The sequence below is a fragment of the Thunnus thynnus genome, chromosome 3, assembly GCF_963924715.1.
Source record: "Thunnus thynnus chromosome 3, fThuThy2.1, whole genome shotgun sequence".
Lineage (NCBI taxonomy): Eukaryota > Metazoa > Chordata > Actinopteri > Scombriformes > Scombridae > Thunnus > Thunnus thynnus.
Window position 1 is genome coordinate 13,132,845 of NC_089519.1, and position 20,083 is coordinate 13,152,927.

Here is a 20,083-nt window from a genome sequence, read left to right on the forward strand (position 1 = left end):
GCAGTGTCAGAGCACTGGGGTTCTCACAAGTTTCTCACTTTAAAGTCAACACCCTAATGTCTGTATTGCCAGTTTATTTATAGATAACTACAAATCTTATTTTTATTATAGTGTATACATGCTGTGAGGGTTTACCAAAATGTGTGTGATGTGGGTCGAGGACAATTCAAAGATGTTAAAGTTATATGATATAAACAAATGGATTAAAAAGAGAGAAAAGTATCTCAGTGAAGCTAGACTGAGACCTGCAGAAAATCATTATGTCGATCATTTTCTTCCTTTAGTCAGTATAATCTCATTTTTTGATTCAGTGGACAGTATAACCACAAAAATGTCTAAGTGGTTGAAAAAATGCCAAAATATTTGTATATATAAGTGTTTCAGAATGACCAAAGAAAAGAGGAAGCATGAGGGAAAAGAAGCATTTTGCTGTGAGAGCAGTAATTTGAGAACCACCTGTTACGGAAACACCCTCGATTTTCAGAAAACAGGAAGTATTGCACAGACATGTATCAAGCAACACATACAAGCTGCACCATTAGAGTGATGTGAAAGATGTATGGGCAGCGTCGCATCTTCCTGCTCACCTATATGGTGGCTGTTGGTAAGATCAAATTTTTTGCTTCCGTTTGAGTCATCATGAGACAATATTCACTTAGAAAAGGAAAGACAGTTATTTTGAGGGTAAAAGCCTTGAAAATGTTATGACTTATTTGAGTTTTTGAGTTTTCTGTAGTTTTCTAAAACCATAGAAAAAAATGTATAACCTGATGTGAAATTTTGTAAAATCTTAAAAAGTTTGATTTTACTTAAATGTTTACTATTTTCAAAATATTTTTTCTTCAATTTTTATTTATTATATTATCATGTTTGAAGTTGCAATCCAACCTGAAACTGTGATGAGTGCAAAAGCTCAGGAAACCTATTATGAGCCAGGATGACAGTTCAACCACAAGTGTATGCGAACGATTTGAATCATTTCATGCAGTTTTGCAGCTGCATGTTATGACTTTTACAATATTCAACCCAAGAGTTTCCACTGAAGCTGCTTTTCACAGAGTGACTAGAAACAGAAAGGTCTGTGGGTTATCCATAGTAACCAGGACATTGTTTAGGGGAGAAACAATGCTGTTGAGCAAACAAATGTGATTTTTTCAGTGCTTTGAGCAGCACAGATGCAACTCCATTTGCCTTTATTCTGGTGGGGTGGCAGCAAAAATTTCTGAGGTGGATATTTCAAAACTTCAGCACAGAAAACCCAAAATATTGGCATCATTAGATACATCTAGTGATAAAAGAGAAATCATTTTTGCAATTTAGGCGAACCTCTAGAAATACCAGTTACATGTTAACAAAGTTGCCTATTTACACATCTAGTAGGAACGGAGCAACATTAACATTTATCTCTAGCCACTTGAAGAATGAACGTCCAATATGCTTTTAGCCTTGCTGTTTTCTCTACCTGCGGAGTCTGGAAATAATACTCTGTGGGTTTTTTGTATCCCCCAGAAACCTCTGACGTATTGTAACTCAGTTCCATTGTGTGTAGTGTCTGTATTTGTACTTTGATTGTTGATTTTTTTGTTTGCTTGTGTTTTTTAAAGCATTTTAAACTGTCCATCGCAAATCTGACAATATTATAGGAGTGCAATGCTAAATTGCTGCAGTACTCTTTTAACAGTAACACAATATTAACCCACTCGTGTGTTGCACTGTTATAGCTATGTTTGAAGTCCCTGTAAAACAATAATAAATATGTGTTCTGGGTTTTTTCACACCAAGAAAAATGTGTAATTAACCCCCAAACAAATTTGAATGATTAAAAAAAAATCGCCAAATATATAAAGTTAGGTTTCAAAATTGTGGAAAATTAAGCAGTATTGCTCTGAAACTCTGGGGGCATTTCTGCTGAAGGCACTGAAAGCACAGCCCAACTGAACAGCCTCTGAGTTAACAATGCTGATACCAAACTCCTGTATAAAAATACACAATTTAAAATAGGCCTTGTTTGTAGGTGTAAGGTATGCAACATGGATGATATTTTTAAAATACAGTAACAAGAGCACATATTTTGTAGGTAAATGTGGACTTGTTTCAGTAAAAATGTAACTTAAATAACTAGTTAACAAGCAAACCCTCACCAATCATCGTTAAGTTAAATTGTCACTGTTTTCAGTAGAGTTCAGTGCATTTAATGTTACTCACTTCTCTGCTAAAACATCCTTGGTGGCTTCATTGTGGCCATCATCCTTGGAGAAATTGCCTCTCACACCGTGCCTTTTAGTGAAGTGCATCCAGTGCACATCCAGTGCTGAAGCCAAAGCCACTAGTGGCTCCACCTGTCGATGGACACTCCAGCTGGGTTTAAAATAATTCCTTCAGCACTAATGTTGACCGAAAATGGCCCCAATCATGAGTAACAGCAGATTATCCAAAGGGAATCCCAGTTGTCTCCAAAGTTAGTAAAACTACCCAGTGTAAAAAGTATGAACTATGAGTATGTGCACTCTAGTGTTAGTATAGTAGGGGAAAGGTCATGCTAGTAACCCCTCTACATCATGGATCCACCATTTCAGGCCCGCCCAAAAAATCCTGAACTCAGAAATTTAAAAAAAACAGTTTAACAGTCTAACTCCACAATTCAGTACTTCATAGTTCAATCTTTTCACATTGTCAGCAATTATTTTCACGTATAATGTGTTTAAAAACAAAATCTCTTGTTTTCTTTTACACAGACTTTAAGATAGATAAAATTAAATGGAATATATTCTGGTGTCTGTTGTGGAAATATTGAGCGATGGTCAGCACCTCAGCGGAGAAAGTGCACACGAGCCTTTGATGTCTTAATGCTGAAAATGTTTATTGAAGCACTGGATCAAGGAGAAACTGAAACAGCGAACAGCAAAGTGTTCTGCTCCAATGCTGTCTCTTTCGGTTCTGCCCTCTGAAGGCCTCTTAGTCTTTCACCCCAACAGATCAGCCTACAATATGAAAAATTAGTCTAATTGGTTCACTAGTCTCAAGGAACTACAAGGAACAGCATTTTACCCGCATTAGTTCAGGTCACGTTGCATGGAACTTCAGATCACTGTCAGCACATTCTGGTTTGAATGTCTGATTATGTAAATAGAATCTAGGCATTCACCTATCTGTGTTGTCTAGGAAATCCCCCTCCGACCTTGGTAACCATGGCAATGCTGATTTATCCTTTATCAGAGAGGCCTCTGCCTCCTCAAACATCACAGAGGGTTCTTGAGTCTCAAGGAGAGGAGAGAATGTCTCCTTCCACTTAAGAATTACAGTGTGACCTCAAGGCCCAGGCTTGACCCAATGTAACTCAATTTGTAACCCCTAAAGATGGAAAATTCCATAACAGTGTCCACCAAGAATGATTTGGCGTTGATTGCCGCCCTAGTGGCTACCATGTATACAGGCAGTAGTGTTGTGGCCAGTCTTGTCTATGTGTATGAAATAAGTTCATCGTGAGTTGAGATGGGATGAGGAGTTGTAGTGTTTAGTTCTGTCAGCCACACTGAAAAAGTCAGAATAAACATAAACATGAAGCTGGAAGTGAAGTGTTGACTAAACATTTGCCAAAGATGCACTTTGGTATTCTTTTACACACTAGCTACTTTTTCTTTCATTGAGCTGTATTTGTAATTATTAGTACCTCTAGAAATCTATTCTTGAATGTGAAAGGTGCGTTGTGCAGACCTAAACGATACATAGTAAAGCACTGAATTTTTAATTTTCATGACTGTAGTGGTGAATGTTTGGCAATGTTAGATCACTGACCCATCTTTATATTTGAGCTTATTTCTAAAGCAGTTATTTTATATGTCTGTTTGTAATTATTTCAAATGAGTAACCATCTATTTAGATTAAGGCTAACAAAACTTATTTGTTTTTTATCTTCAATAATTGCAGCCATCCCCGTTTCTTTGGCTTTCAACATTGATGTTACAAATCCTGATGTCTATACTGGTGAACAGAAAGATTTCTTTGGATACAAAGTGCTTCAGTACAATAATAGCAAGAGCAAAGGGTAAGTTTGCATTTACAACTCTGTGGTTCATTTGATATTTTTTTTTATTACTAGTAATTGCCAAAATCCTTATTTCTCCCAAATTTAAATTGCATGGCTTCCTTTTGTATGTAATTTTAGTGTAGATGGGGGACAAGTTTTACTTTACCAGAAACTTGGATGAAGAGTGTTTATCACTTAATATTATTGCATCCTGTGACTGTTCTGTGGCATCACGAAGAGATCAATATTACATCCTGTGCTACCCATGTAAGCCTGGCCACTGAAATAGTTAAAATTACTGTTATCATGGTTGTTGATCTCATCTACAGGATAATTGTCACTGCACCTCTGCAGCTAAATGGATCTGGCGCAATATGCAAACCCAACCATGAACAAACCAAGTGCTTCAACCCTGAAGGTATATGAATGTGGTTTTTCAAGTCAATATTTCACAATTAAACACAACATTAAAAACAAAAAAGTATGAAATGTAAAATGGAAACATTTTAAAATGTGGCTGAAAAGCTTTGTGTATTTTTTAATGAATAGTACTAATCAACTGCTATTGTCACAGAAATTCATCTCAAAAACCAAACAGCACCAGTCAAGCACCTTGGACTGTCGATAGCAATGGACTACACAGGCTCCGAATTCACTGTAAGGAAACCACAAAGATCATGTAGTTAACAAGATAAAATTGTAAAATACACTTCTCAGTGACATTACCTCAAACTCCTTTGTCCTCTGTCATGTTCTGATGCAGGTTTGCAGTCCAAGTGTAGCTCATGAATGTGATGGGAACACCTATCTGAACAGTATGTGCTACACGATCACAGATGAACTTAAGAATATCTCCTCTTTCAAATCTGGTTTCCAAGGTAAAAGACATTTCAATTAAAGAGTGCAAAATTCTCCAACTCTGCGGTTTTGTCAACTGGCTTGAAATGTGCCCCATGTGATAAAATATTGTTCTCAATCTCTTTGTCCTGACTAAATATTACATAAAACTCCCACTCATTTTTTTTCTAGAATGCACAAAAAAAATAGTGGACCTTGTGTTTTTATTTGATGGATCTGGGAGTATGACCACTCTTGAATTTAACAAAAATAAAGAGTTCATAGTGGATATAATGAAAAGTCTTAAGAACTCATCAATCAAGGTCAGTACAACATTAAAGGATTCATAGCATTTATTTGTAAAATGTGATATAAATACTGCCTTGTTTTTTTCCAGTTTGCAGCAGCTCAGTTCAGCCAAACTACCAAAAAAGTTTTTGACTTCAATGACTATGAAGCTGGTAACGCTCTCAAAAAACTTGAGCTGGAAGGTCATATGAAGAGTCTCACCAACACACACAAAGCCCTCAAATTTGTGTTGTAAGTTAAGTCAAATTATGCAAATAACTCTTAAATGTGGAATATCATTGAAATAACAGCTGTTGTTGAGGGAAAAATCTATCCAAAACAAAAACTGTTACAGCATATTGTTTTTCTGGGCAAATACGACCATGTGATGGGGTGTTTTTCAGATTTCCATGAAGAAGTGGACAATAGGAAATGAAAAGTCACAATAAGATGTTTCCAGTGCAGTTTTAATAAAGTTTAATAGCAGACCTGTTTGTAGCAGTTAGTTTTAATAGATATTCAGACTGCAATCAATCAGAGAGGATGCACAGCAGGGTCACTAACATCAGTATAAAAAAAAGCACAATGACATTATTATAATCTTATTGGTTAGAGTAATGAATGCTCATTTATTCTTCTATAAAAATCAGTAAATGAAGTTTTGAGGGTTCTAAACATCACAAATGTTACTTTTTCATTTGTTTCAGGGAAGACATCCTTGAAAACTCAAGTGCAGGCGCCTCTTCTGATGCAACCAAAGTTCTGGTACTAATCACAGATGGAGATCCCAGTGATAGTGACAAAGACAACCTTATCAAAACCTATGATGAAAAAAGCATCATTCGATTTGTCATTGGGGTAAGCTGTGATGTCTCATTATTCTGTTTTATTTGTCCAATAGAAAAGTCTCAATAGAATAATTTATTTATCAGCTAAAACAATCACATGTGGTAGATCAGAGATCAATACTTTGAAGTGTTATGTTCTTACTGTACTTGCTAACCTTAGGGGCAAATCGTCATAACAGTTCATTTCACTACTATACAGATGATACACAGTCATACTTCTCAGTGTTTTTACATGTTTTTACCAGCATTTGAACATTTCAAGTATCAGAGCAAGTAATACTGTAACTGTGGCTGAGTTCTGCCCTAAACTGTGTCGCTTGCATTGATTACAGTTTTGAGTCCTGTAATGTTAACTGTGTTGTTTATCTTGCTGACATTAGACTTGGAGGTATTTCATAATTTCAAGCAAAATTCTGGTTTCAGGTCAAAGATGTAAAACTGGATAAAATTAAGACCCTTGCTTCAGACCCAAAAGACAAAAATGCCTTCAAAATAGAGAACTATGACGGACTCACGGGAATATTGGAACACTTTCAAAAAAAGATCTTTCAAATGGAAGGTGATGTGTAATGATTTGTCTCCCTCTCTGTGCAATAATGTTACAAAAATCCATATTATCTCTCTAGTTTGTCTCTGCAATAGTAACTTGTACAGGTATTTTCTCATATTTAGGCTCCAAAGTGTCTCGGGCAGGAAAGATGACTGAAGAAATGTCCCAGAGTGGATTCAGTGCTGTCTTCCACAAAGTGAGTACATTCAAAAAGACAAAATCTGGACACATTCAAATATCTTTTACCCATAACTATATGAAATCACACATGTATTGATCACGAGGGGCAGCAAACATGTGACTACTCTGACAGAAAGGCAAGAGAAGAGGAGCAAGTTTTCACATCTGTTTTTTTGGAAGTTTTTATTAACTTTTGAAAGACATTGAACAATTGACAGTTGAACACATTTAATGTGAAGCAGTAGTATAAGGAAATGTTTGGTTTAGAACTGTCAGTAAACAGGGAGGCATTTGACAATGAGTCAAAATTAAGACCAGTAATGCACAATTACTGCATGCATGTGCTTCCTGTGAATCCCTATGAGGGCAATATTCCACGTGGGAAAAGCGGACTCTGCCAGTAACATTGAAAATTAATATATAGAGTTTTAAATGAAATAAGATTGTCCTATATTTGGCTCTCACACATTTGCTGGCCCTTCAGCACATTGTTCTTTCAATAACCAATTTAAAAAAAATAATAATAATAACCACACCCTCCAGGTTGGGTGAACTGGGTAAATGTAGGGCCTGTGGATTAGCACAAAAAACATTTTTTTGATGGATAAAAAGTAGAGATGTTAACATGCTAATTCATGTAATATTCATCACATCAGTCTGAGTACAATATGGTTTCCACTTATTTGATGTCTTTGGTTTTTGGATGTCTGCAAGGTAGTTAAGCTGTTACCTCACAATATAATTACTGTTGGTACCTCCACTGATCTCTGTGCTCTAACCAAACCTGCACATTTCTGTTAACAGGATACTTTGATTCTAGGTGCAGTGGGATCAAACAGCTGGAGGGGTTCTCTACAGGAATATCATGGACAAACTATTACAGATCAAGACATGCAGATGGACTCCTACATGGGTATTGAACATAAAATTATTTCTCTCTTTTTAGATTATTTTCTCCTTTATTAAATGCATTTTTATTTTATTTTATGTGATACTTTGTAAAAAACATTTTCCTCAGTGAATTACTGTACCAGTATCAGTTTACACCCTAAATTATGGGTTAAAAATAGCTTTAGATTCTAAATGTAGCAAATAGATGTATGTAATCATGTCTGCAAATGAACCTAATTTTAGAGATGTGAGACTATGATTGTGTGTCATCATTGACTGATACTGTTTCAGGATATTCTGTTTCTGTTGGAGAGAAGAACAACGCTGCTCTATATTTCACGGGTGCACCAAGATATGAGCACAAAGGACAGGTCGTAATTTTCAAACACAATGATCCAATCCAAAGAATAAATGGGAGCCAGGTTGGTGACTGTTTAAACTGTAATATTTTTCTTTTTGATAGACCATCATTAGAGCATGTGTTACTCATGAGTGGGACATTTCTTACTAACCTAGTTTGTATCACAGGAACAGGAGTCTGTCTAAGAGGCATGTTTACTTTACATAACTACAGCAAATAACTGTAATTGAATAAACAATAACTTTGCCCAGTAAAGCCTAGAAATCCCTCACATTTACTTCAGCTGTAGTTACTCAGATAAATAAGTTAACCTGCTTCTTGGCACAGGCTGCTGGGCCCTGTATGAATTTGACTGCATTGCATTTAGAGATACAAAATGAAACATGGGCAACCACCTGATTTCAGTGGTTATAGAGAGGAAACCAGAGAACTTCCTTGAGAAATGCACTGGCACCTTGATTCTTCTTGAAAAAAACTGTGAAAAAATGCGAGTTGTTCAAAGCAGATTAAACATTTATCTTAACTCCACTTGTATTACGTGTAGAGCTTTCAAAAACAGTTAAGAGAGTGTATATCTTTTTCAACTTGAATTTTCAGATTGGTTCCTACTTTGGTGCAGAGCTGTGCTCAGTAGATATCAACTCAGACGGTAACACTGATTTCCTGCTGGTGGGAGCTCCACTGTTCTACAACCCTCAGGAGAAGACAGAAGGACAGATTTACATCTACGCACTGACGAATGAGGTGGGCTGTGATGAAGGCTCACACTCAGTGTGACAGTATATGATACTGGGAGATACTTAATGCATTTATTATCTTAATCATTTCCCACAGATGCAATTGAAAATGGAGCTGACTGTGACTGCACCCTCCAAGGGTAGATTTGGCACCACTATATCCAGTCTCGCAGATCTGAATGGAGATAGACTCCGAGACGTTGCTGTTGGAGCGCCCCTTGAGGATGAAAACAGGGGAGTTGTGTACATCTACCTGGGTGACAGACACAGAGGGATACACAGCACTTTCAGCCAGGTGAACAGAGAAAATTCTTCTTTATGTTTGGTTTTATTTTTGGAAAAAAAGGTAGATATCCCTCTAGATGAAGACAACAGCAACAGGTTGGGTAACCAGTTACTATGCTGCAGGCAGGTGAAAAACAGTGTGCATAGTGCATCAGGACACCCCTGTGTCTTAGGTGTTTAGATGTCCGAGCATGACCTTTATTGCATTTCTCTCTCTCCCACTACTCTTATCATCTCTCTACCACCGCTATCTAATAAAGGCAGAAAATTGCCAACGATTTGAAATCTTTACTTTCAAAAACCTTCACCTGTCTCACAATGAGCATCTATCATATAACGATAAACACACAGCATTTGTCTCCATATCTGGAATGAGTACCTTCAAATATGTGTACAAATCATTCACTGTTTCTGTTATTCCAGAGAATCACGGGACGGGAATTCAGACGTGAGTTGAGATTCTTTGGACAGGCCATTGATGGGGACATCGACCTTGGAAAGGATGGACTCCCAGATATTGTGGTTGGATCACATGGCAAGGCCGTTGTCTTAAGGTATGGATACTGTATATGTATGTAGGTCACATGTATAAAAAAAAGCAATCTCTGAAATCAGTCAAAGCTAGATTACATGTCACACGCTCAGTTTGTGCAGCACATTGCCTGAGAATCTACCGAGTCATCAGAAACTCGCTTGCCTCAAATGTTTCACAAACTGATTTAAACATATTGTTTCAGTTATTTTCAATTTCATGATTTTAAATTTGAAAATAATAGAAAAACAGCAGGGACAACCGATATGGATGTAGGAGAGATTTTTATTGAAGTCTTTGTGAAGGTGAGAACTGTCAATCGTCTCCTGTACAACACAGTAAAAATGGCTTCTGTCAAACAAATTCATCCATGGCTTTGCCAGAGCACAATGAGAAAAATTAAATAGTGTTTGTGTTGCAAGACTTGTTTGCCCTTCCTTCATGCATTCATGAATTGTCTTACTATAGAAAAATCATGTGCAACTTCTAATAATCCATTTAATCAATGTCTTCCAGGTCCAGGCCCGTCTTTAATGTCATAGCTCATCTGTCTTTTCAGCCTGAGGAGATAAGCACTGAGAATATTGAATGCTTGAGCGACACAAATATGAATTTACCGATGGTTACATTAACAGCCTGCTTTGAAATGGAAGAGACAACAAAAAGCAAAGCGGGTAGGGACCATGATGATCATCAGCTGCTGCTGATACTCCACACCTTTGCAAAATGTGTGAACTGAACACTGTTGTATGCCTTTGCAGACGCAATGAGCCACGGCCTGAACATTTCCTGCATGCTTGATGTGGATCCGACGAGACAAACATATCGAGGTTTCTTCAGTGAAACTGACAGGAAAGCCAGGAATCTTACCTCCACCTACAAGCTGACAGATAGCAGGACCTGCTTCAACTATTCCATCTACATGCCAGTAAGTACATTAATTAATAAAGTTCACTCTCACATACAATTTAACTGTCTATAATGAGCAGCTATCACCTATCTGTACATCTATAAATATCATCCATGTCTCATCCTCTTCCTCCTAGCCTTCAAGGTGATATTTGGCATCAGAAATTTTTAAAAAGTGCTGATGATTTCTAGTAAACCTTAAATGCTTGTTAGATATCTGCTGCTCAAAATAAACAGCCCATAGCAATGCCCTTGTCACTTACATTATCAGAAGCTCGTGAAAGCCATTTTTAGCTTTTAAGCTAAAATGTTTTATCACCAAAACATAATAGCAATACTAATAATAATCCTAAAACACTTATTTATTATTCAGAACTTTGGCTTTATGTTCATACCAAACTTCAGAAAGTAAAAATTCTTTCCTTGTTGTATGTTCTGTTTGAATTTTTTTTTAACAATATACAAATGATTCTTCTTTTTTTCTTACAGAAATGTGTGAAAGACACATTATCACCTTTCAGCATCAAATTAAACTTTTCACAAGTTGACAGTGAGAGAGCGAGTGCTGTCCTGAACGTGGACAGCAAAAGGCAGGCTGCTGTTGAGGTTTGTACAGTGACTACAGCAGAAGGCTGCTAGCAGTCGCACTCTTTGCATCCTTATTTTTTCTGTTAACATGTGTCCAACTCAGAATTTAACCTGAATATCTGATACAGTTGTGCTTGCATATAGAAAAGGATCACAGTGATGTGAAATGGAATTCTGTTTAAAGGATGTGATCATGACTTTTGTTAATTTTCACTTCATTTTCCCGAGTAAAGATTTAACTCAAACAACAAACAACAAAGACTTCCTTTAGGACATACAGATTTGAATGAGCTGAAACAGTGACATTTTTACCAAGATACCTTTTCCACAGCTTTTACAGCAATCCTTGACTATTTTCTCATCATGTTGTTGAAAGAGTGTATTCCTATTGATGATATAAATCTATATTGCTAAATGCTAACATTTGATATATTAAATGCTAATGTTTAGCAGGTATAATGTTTGCTATATTCACCATCTTTGTTTAGCATTTGTGTTTGCGTGCTAACATTTGCTAATTAGCACCAAACAGAAAGTACAGCATAAAAGGCCAAAAAAAAGGCACATTAACTGTGTTTTGATGATCAGTTGATGAGTCACAGCTGTCATGTTTCAGTCATATTCTCATACATACTCTGACATCAATGCTGCTTTTGTGTTGTTTATATCATTTTTTCCGTCTTGCTCTGTATTTTCAAGTATGACATAAACAGAAATAATTTTTTGTTTTACAGGTTCCCTTTCAAAAGGAATGTGGAGCAAAAGACACCTGTATTGCTGAGCTTGAGGTGGACTTCAACTTCACGTACGTATATCTCACAAACATAGCACAGTGATATAATAAATAATAAAGAATATTGTAATATGAATATGGTCACATGTAAGAACTACTATATGTCTTTTAGGACCCCAACATTATTTGTGGCAGAAGATAACAACTTAATCATGTATGTAAACCTGATAAATCATGGCGATGACTCGTACAACACCAGCCTCACAATGCATTATCCTCCAGGACTCTCCTACTCTCTGATGACTGTTGAACAGGTGACTTAAACATTTTAATTTTTATATAAGAGCTACACTCAGTGGCCAGTTTATTATGTATATGTACATATATTTATCATTATGTATGCCTATAAATCTGCTTGATATAATTAGGCAATTATGTGGCAGCAACTTCATGTATAAAAGCATGCAGACATGACTAAGAGGTCCAGTTGTTCATATAAAATGTCAGAATGGGGAAGAAAAGAGACTTGGAATGACTGTGGAACAATTTTTAGGTGCCAGACAGGTGCTGATGGGATTTTGAATTCATGACACAAAGAAATCAGGCTGTTCTGAGCGCATCGGCTCCTACCTTGTATACTAGAAAGGTGTACCTAATAACGTGGCCACTTGGTGTAAATACTACATTGTTTTATATAAGACCACACCATTGCTGTATGGTGATCATAATTTTTGTAGTTTTGTGTCTGGTTGCTTTTTGCTCACACATAATGGCTGCATACAAACTCAAAAGGAAATATTTTATTGAATAACATGGGTGTTTGCCACTAATGAGGCATGATGACAGGAAGTGAAAACAAACATAATTCCAGTTCCTGTAAGTTGAGCTGTATACAAGACTTTCACATGACTTCTCTGTTTTTTGTCCAGTAATTTACTTTCACAGTCATTCCTACAGAGAACACGTGAAGAGAAAGTCACATGATCATAAATCAGAGCCCTTCCTTTAATTCAACATGTTAAACAATGAAATCACTCCTTGAAAAAGAAACAACACTGGTATTTGCTTGGTTTTGGTGTCACAGCAGCAGTCACAGGTTTTAATTAAGCCGCATTTAACAGGAAGAGACTGATAACATTAGCTGATTAATAATCATGATGCTGATTATGAAATATGTTAAAAATACTGACATCTATTAAATTTTTTGCCAAAACCTCCACTGATGTTAAGTGCATGTCTTGTGCAAAGCTTTCACATGTGCAACTCACTGTGGAAATAAAAGAGAACAGAAAATCTTTAGAGGTTTTGAAACCCACACAGGATGTGTGTGTAGTCAGAGGAAGAAGTGTTATTATTATCGTGTGAGAACTTCAATGCTATTACTCTCTCTTAGAAAATACCATAAAGTTTAGACTTACCTACAGTATATCAAAGTATAGTCAAGCATTGAGTTTAAACCAGAAGTTTTTATTCTGGAGGGTCTCAGTTCAAACTGGTTTGTGTGTGTGTGTGTGTGTGTGTGTGTGTTTTTAAACAGAGTTCGAGACCAACGCTCCACAAATGTGACGATCTAGAAGGAATACTTGACAAAACTGTGTGTGGTGTCAACCTTCCTGTGTATCGCAGCAGATCATCTGTGAGTCGTATTGCACTCTGACACCTTCACAGCAGACGGAAGTGAAGTTTTTTTAAGTCAAGAACTGTGACTCACCCTAAACTTTGACATTTACACAACCATGGTAACTTCTCTCATTTGGACATCTTCTCTTTGATTCAACTCTAATGTCATTGTCTTTTTTTTTTTTTTGAAGGTGATATTTAAAGCTTCTTTCCGCATCGCTGATCCCACTCAGTATGAGTGGAATGACACAATGTCGATGACTGTTACTGGAAAAAGGTAGAGGCCTTCTCATACAATCCAACACACAACACAAAGCCAAACATTTTCTCTGTATTATTAAAATATTATTTACTATCATTACATATTTCATGTATGATATTTACAAGTAATGCATTTTGCATCCTCAGTGAAAATTCAAACTCCACCAAAGCTTCCATGACCAAAAGCCTCACAGTGCAATATGAAGTTAAAATGGCAGTAACAGTGTAAGTGCTGCATAGTAATTTTATTATTTGAATGATAATTATATTTTATCCCACAGCCACCTTCATATTGTGATAATTTTGTATTCATTTCAGGAAAGAAGAGACCATCAGGTATATGAACTTTACAGTAGAGGATACTAAACCTAAAGAACTGGTTACTAAATTTCAGGTGAGGTAAATTACTTAACAACAAGCAACCATCCACTTCAACACATTCTCATGATGAAATGACCACATTAGTTGATTGTACCTGCACTCTAGAATGACCTATGTAAACGTTTTCTAATATGCTGCCTCTATCGGCAGTAATCGTAAAAAATAATTATGCTTCATGGTGTGACAAAGCTGTGGTTCAGGTCTGGTTAGGTGAAACACAAAAACCACTTGGTTAAAGGTCATTTTTTTGGTTTGGGTTAAAATGATCACTTGAAATGTGGTGTGTGTTTAAGTTACCACTGTGGCATCATGGCAACAGTAAACACCACAACGATCAAAGTTACGGTTTTTAAAAAACTGTTCTGACTTTCGGTTGGAAACAGGAAGCAAACAGCGGTCTCCAGCAGCTAAGCACACTTTTTTCTATCCATCATCCATCCAACCCACCACCGTCTAATATGAAAATTTGTCAGCTTTTATTGATGTCATTTGAACTGTGTCACTTCAAGGTCACAATTACTACGGCCACTAGCTGGTGTAAATGTAACTATAGGTGGTTTTTGCTGACTGAATTTTCGACCTATACTGTTGTTTTTCTAGTGAGGACGGGCTGATCCAGTCCCACAGCACAGCTTTTCTGTAACTTGTATATAAACACAGCCACTCTGTCATCAATGTGAACTTTAATTGAACTTGATTAGCACAATCAAGCATATGCAATCATACAATTACGGCTCCTTTAGACTGTGTGACATCAATGATCTTGTAAATTTATTGCATGTTGTGAGAGATGCCTGTAGTTAAATCCTGGTCACAATCTGTATCAGACTGCACAATATCAGTTTGAGGCTGTCAGAAGAACTTCCATATTTTTTTACAGTCTATGGTTTTACCATGTCTCTCACACAATTGGCAACTTTAGTCACAGAAAGCCCAAAATCGCTCAGTGTAAAGAGACATTCAGACAAGAACAGACCATTTGCAATGCTTGGCTGTGGGAACACCTGATATTGAAAAATTGTATAAACATTACAGTGCATGCATTGCAGAGCACTGCTAAAAATTAACTTCTATGACAGTCATTACCTACTATTTCAGTCAAGATGAAATTTTAAAGCTGCATTAACTGAATTTTTGGCCACTTGTGGAAGCTGAACAGTTTCAAAATGCAACACCCACATTATCACCTTATAAAGCTGTTATGGTGAATGTGTTAGCAAACAGTTGCTTATTTACATATCCAACAGTCAAAGAGCAACACTATTATTCATTTGGAGTCATATGTTTCCCTCTTTATCCAGTCTTCATGCTGGGTTAAGCTATGCTTACCGGCTGCAGGTGGAATATATATTTACCTTGATCTTCTTATCTAGCTAACTCTGTGCAAGAAAGCAAATAAGCATATTTCCCAAAATGTTGAACTATTCCTTTAAAATGGACCCACTGTCTCTCACTATTCACAGGTGGATAATCCTGGTTTGAAGGCTTTTCCTGTCAATGTGTCCCTGTTGTTCCCAACTGAACTGGAACATGACTTTGAAACGATGAACTATCAAGTCACTGTCCAGCAGGTAACTACTACTAACTTTCTTATACTGCTGCTTTGATACAATAACAAATCCTTGATGCTTATTATTTTCTTTTTCATTTTTAAGAACAAGACTCAATGCACACGCATTAAGAGCGCAAGTTCTGAAGTAAGTAAAAATATATTTAGTATCAAAAATTTCTCTCTGAAAATGTCATGATATTACAATCCCTGTCGCTGTATTACAGTACTGCTTGCCAGAAAAACACTGCAAAATCATAGAGTGTGACACTTTCATCCTGGACAAAGAATCAGCCACTGAGTTTACATTGTCTGCAAACGTACAATTTAGGAACCTCAAAGACTATGCAGCGGTATGTCTCAATAACACACACAAACACAGAATACACAGAAATATACCATTTAAAGTGTTGACTTTATCATTAATTGACGTACTTTTACCATTTTGCAGAATATTGCTTTTGTGAAACGATATACTGGAGACCATGCAGAGGTTAGATTTAAAAGCTTTGTAAAGGTTAGCTTTGACGACAAACGATATGTGCTGGGTTCACTCAAACAAGAGGTATGTTTGACTCATCCACAGCTCTGTCATTTCAAAGATTTATTGCTGTTAGTGCTTTCCAGTATGCTGATAACCTAATTTTATCACATTTATTATCCACAGAGTAAAAATGGTGGTAAAACGAAGTCTAATGTAACTGGCTTGAACAACAGGAATGATCCGCGAGAAAAATTGGTAATCTGTGTCCACATGCCCATCCAAAACTATAACAAATTCTAGATACTCATTCATAAGTCTCACTCTAAATTTATGAATTTTATCCACCAACAGGCTGAGGTTCAGATTGAGTTCATACTTTTGCCGGATAAACAACTGATAATTTTTACTGGAGTTGGAGTGGGATTGTTGCTCCTGATCATATTGACAATCATCTTATTTAAGGTGAGTGTTGACAGACCAATTTTGAATCATTTCATTCCAAACCGTACATCATCACTTTGGAGAACAATCCTACCACATAAAATAGAAATGAAAGATAAACTATCTTCATCTTCGCAGTTGCTTCAGCCTTAGTGACTGAATGGAAAACATTTAAACATGCTTTTCTGTTATAAAATGGGTCTCAATGGCTCTTGCTCAAATCCTTTTTCTTGTGTCCAAAGCTGGGGTGCTTCAAGAGGAAAAAGCTCCCGTATGATCAATATGAGGAGGAAGAAATTGACTACCCCAAAGAGTTAGTCAGCCAATCAGAGACTGATGGCAAATCGAACCAACATGAGTACGAAGTGCTTCTTGTTCAAGATGAGGCAAATGGCAACACCCCAACAGATGATACAAAGGAGAAACAGCTTCTTGTTCATGTTGAGGCAAATAACAGCACCCAACCAGATGATACCATCTAAACCAGATACAGACCAGGAAGACCTTCTTGTTCACGTTGAGCTTCAAGTTAGAAAGCATACAGCATGAGCAAAGGATCATTTTTAGTGAGCAACATTGTTAAGGGAATAGTTAGTTAGGTAGGTGGTAACTTCATTGTCCACATTGCGGAAAATTATCTTTGGTTTCACCACATAGCGCTATGATATCGTATGCAATAGTTGTAGCAAATGCCACATTAATAAAACATCAAAGACCCTGGACAAGAGATTGAATGAACACTGGTAACATCAGCTGTCTGTGAACACAATCGCAGCATGGACTGGGAAAATATCAAGGTCATCGACCAGGAGTCAGTGGACGACTAAAGAAAAATCAAAGTGGCCGTTCACATCAGACTCCAGGGAACTTTAAAGTTCAACTGAAATCCCATTTAATCATCCCTCTTTTCAGTCAAAACTGATGTCAGTATGTGTTTAAATGTATAGTTAATAGCTTTGTATTTTTAAGAGAAGAAAAAAGGTGTTTGGGAAAATATCAGAAATGCTTCTTTTTGTCTCAGCCAGCTGGGTGCTGGGGTGGGGTGGGGTGGGGTAGGCTGGGGTGGGCTGGGGGGGTTGTTGGAGGCTTGTTTGTTTAACATTAGCTGGCAGGCTACCGAAGTTACAGGACTGAGACAAAGTAAACAATCTGCTGTAGCTACAGTTCATGGCCAGACAGTGTGTTGCTCATGCAGATTTTGAAGAGCAATGACCAAACCAGCGTCTAACGGGTCTGCAGGTATGTTTACATGCTGTTCAATGTGCTGCAGCTGAGCAGCTAATTAGCTATCTAGCTGCTAACTAACATTAGCAGTGCAGTTTTCAAGAGTGAATGATTGTTTGGTGGCTCATTCAACAAGCTAAGCTGCAGGACAAGATGTATTCATGTTGTAAGTTAGATATAAAGGAGACTTTAGCAGGAAAGCTTATATTTGTTGTTGTTTAGTCTGTGGCTCTTGTGTTGTGTAGCAGGATGCTATCAGGCTCAGTGTGACCGTCAGCTCTGCCCATTATAGAGCGCCAGCTACTGCTATTGATGGCTCCATGTGATCAGATCATTGATTGTATGTTGTATTCACTGGTGGAAAGCTGGGAAGTGTTCACATCCTTGTCACTGCACTAACATCTCCTACCATTATCCAAAGTGTTATTAATGCATGTATCATTTGTGTTGTACTGTATATTATACTATATATAGATAGATAGATATACTATAATGTAACATTGCTACTAGACTGTTTTTGGTATTTTTGATCTTCTGGTATGGTTTGGTTCAGGTATTTATTGAGCTAGCAGTATAAGTTCCTCTTGTATTGTAGCTGACTGCTTGTTAGAATCTAAAACATTTTATTATGATTTGAGTGAATGCAACAACAACTTTGATATTTTTTATTGTCTGACAAACACTCTCTTTGTGAACAGCAGTAACTGCAGAAATTGTTGGTAGAAATGAAAATGGTCAAACTCCTGCTGACCGTTACCAATCACCTTCTAAAAAACAGTTCATTGTTATTAGTGCTTTGGGCGTAAGGAACGTTAACAATGTCATATATTTTATCATATACATACATTTTGAAGTTGCCCTCCTGTGGCTCCATTTGGAATAAAAATCCCTTGCATCTGTGTTATTATTAATCTTTAAAATAATGACAAATTGGAATAATTTATAAAGGCATGGAGAGTGTATTGTAATGTATGTAATTTAAGAGTATTAAACAGACCTTTAGCCTCTCGTTTGTGTGTGTATTATTTTAAATTCTGCCTGTTCAAAGTGTGTTTAGGCCACCCTTGCACTTGTTAGATCGAGGTGTAACCGGAGCCGTTACTGAACCTGTCTGACTGTAGCTGTGCTCCGCAGCAGACAGGTTCAGCTGACAGACAGGACAAACAGTTTTGGCAGAGCTCCGGTTACACCTCGATTTAACGTTTTAAAACAAGATTTTACTAGCTGATAACTGCAGGAACTAACAGCTGGACATTTGAAGAGCTGCAGGGAGAGATGTGAGGAGGATTTCTATTGTTTTTGTGGCTGTCAGCAGCTCTTCCTCCTGCAGACAGTTGCAGACAGAGAGATTTCCTTCCTCCAGCAGGCCAGCACTGCTGTTAGCTGCTAAAGCTAAAACTGTCTTGATCAGCTTATATTTGAAAATTTATATTTATGTAGATTTCATAACGTAGAGAACTACCACATTGTTGACTCTACGTCAGCATTGGCCCCGCCTTTTCAAGGTTGATTTTAAACAGCAGATGACAGTATCAGCCATTTTCAACCCATGAAATGCCAATTTTTATAAATTTTTGGGTCAATGTCAATATTAAAACCAGCATTGATGTGTTTCATCATAGTACAGTCATCTAATTTAGTTTACAACTCAAAAAGCACCTTTTAGTGTGCGGTAACTCTTTAAATAATACTGTCATTGTATTTAATACTGTTGTTTGTACTTTCAGTGATGTAATAAACAGTTTGTATCAGTGTCACTAAACCTAAAGATTAGACCATGGAGCTGTGTGGAAAAGTAATAGCACCTAACGCAACCAGTATTTACATACTCAACATCTAGCAAAGTGATTGACGGCCACGGACCTGCCCTATAACCGTGGTTGTCCGTGAGTGAGTGATGACATTACACCATTGGTCAGCCAGCTGAGTGTTGGAGTTTCCCCATTGGCTATTGCCATTTCAAAATTAATCGGCGCGAGATGATGGAAGCGGAGGACACCAGCAATGCAGAGTGACTGCGTTTCCTGCTCTGAGCTCCGACGCTCTCAGCTCCGGTGTTAAATGCAGTGAAGTTGGCTACACTCCTGTTTAAACAGACACATAGTGTCTCTACCGTCCTGTGTGATCAACTCTCTGGCTGACAGCGCTGTCAGCAGCCGGCAGGAGATGAACAACAGTATTAAAACCACAGACTGTAAAAAAATATTGATGTATGGGATGGATCTTTAACAAACTGACGCACTTCCTTATTTAAACCCAGATACATGACTTGTTTATATTTGTGCTTGATATATTTTTGTGTAAGATAATATCTTAATATCTAAATTGTTATATAAAACTAACATCCTCATTTTTAC

General features: G+C 37.1%; 1 protein-coding gene across 1 annotated transcript; it reads left to right on the forward strand.

The window, feature by feature from the left end:
• Positions 1 to 512: 512 nt before the first annotated feature.
• On the forward strand, positions 513 to 18,735 carry zmp:0000001082 (integrin alpha-D). The gene is made up of 31 exons (XM_067584307.1): positions 513 to 604; positions 3,928 to 4,045; positions 4,357 to 4,445; positions 4,602 to 4,684; positions 4,791 to 4,905; positions 5,057 to 5,187; positions 5,262 to 5,404; positions 5,860 to 6,010; positions 6,424 to 6,559; positions 6,673 to 6,746; positions 7,535 to 7,643; positions 7,913 to 8,043; positions 8,580 to 8,726; positions 8,817 to 9,014; positions 9,428 to 9,558; positions 10,053 to 10,210; positions 10,298 to 10,464; positions 10,935 to 11,051; positions 11,768 to 11,838; positions 11,939 to 12,080; positions 13,304 to 13,402; positions 13,578 to 13,663; positions 13,795 to 13,872; positions 13,966 to 14,041; positions 15,492 to 15,599; positions 15,684 to 15,725; positions 15,805 to 15,930; positions 16,029 to 16,142; positions 16,245 to 16,316; positions 16,413 to 16,523; positions 16,745 to 18,735. The coding sequence occupies exons 1-31, from the start codon at positions 556 to 558 to the stop codon at positions 16,982 to 16,984; spliced, it is 3,612 nt and encodes a 1,203-aa protein (XP_067440408.1). The 5' UTR covers positions 513 to 555; the 3' UTR covers positions 16,985 to 18,735.
• Positions 18,736 to 20,083: the final 1,348 nt, after the last annotated feature.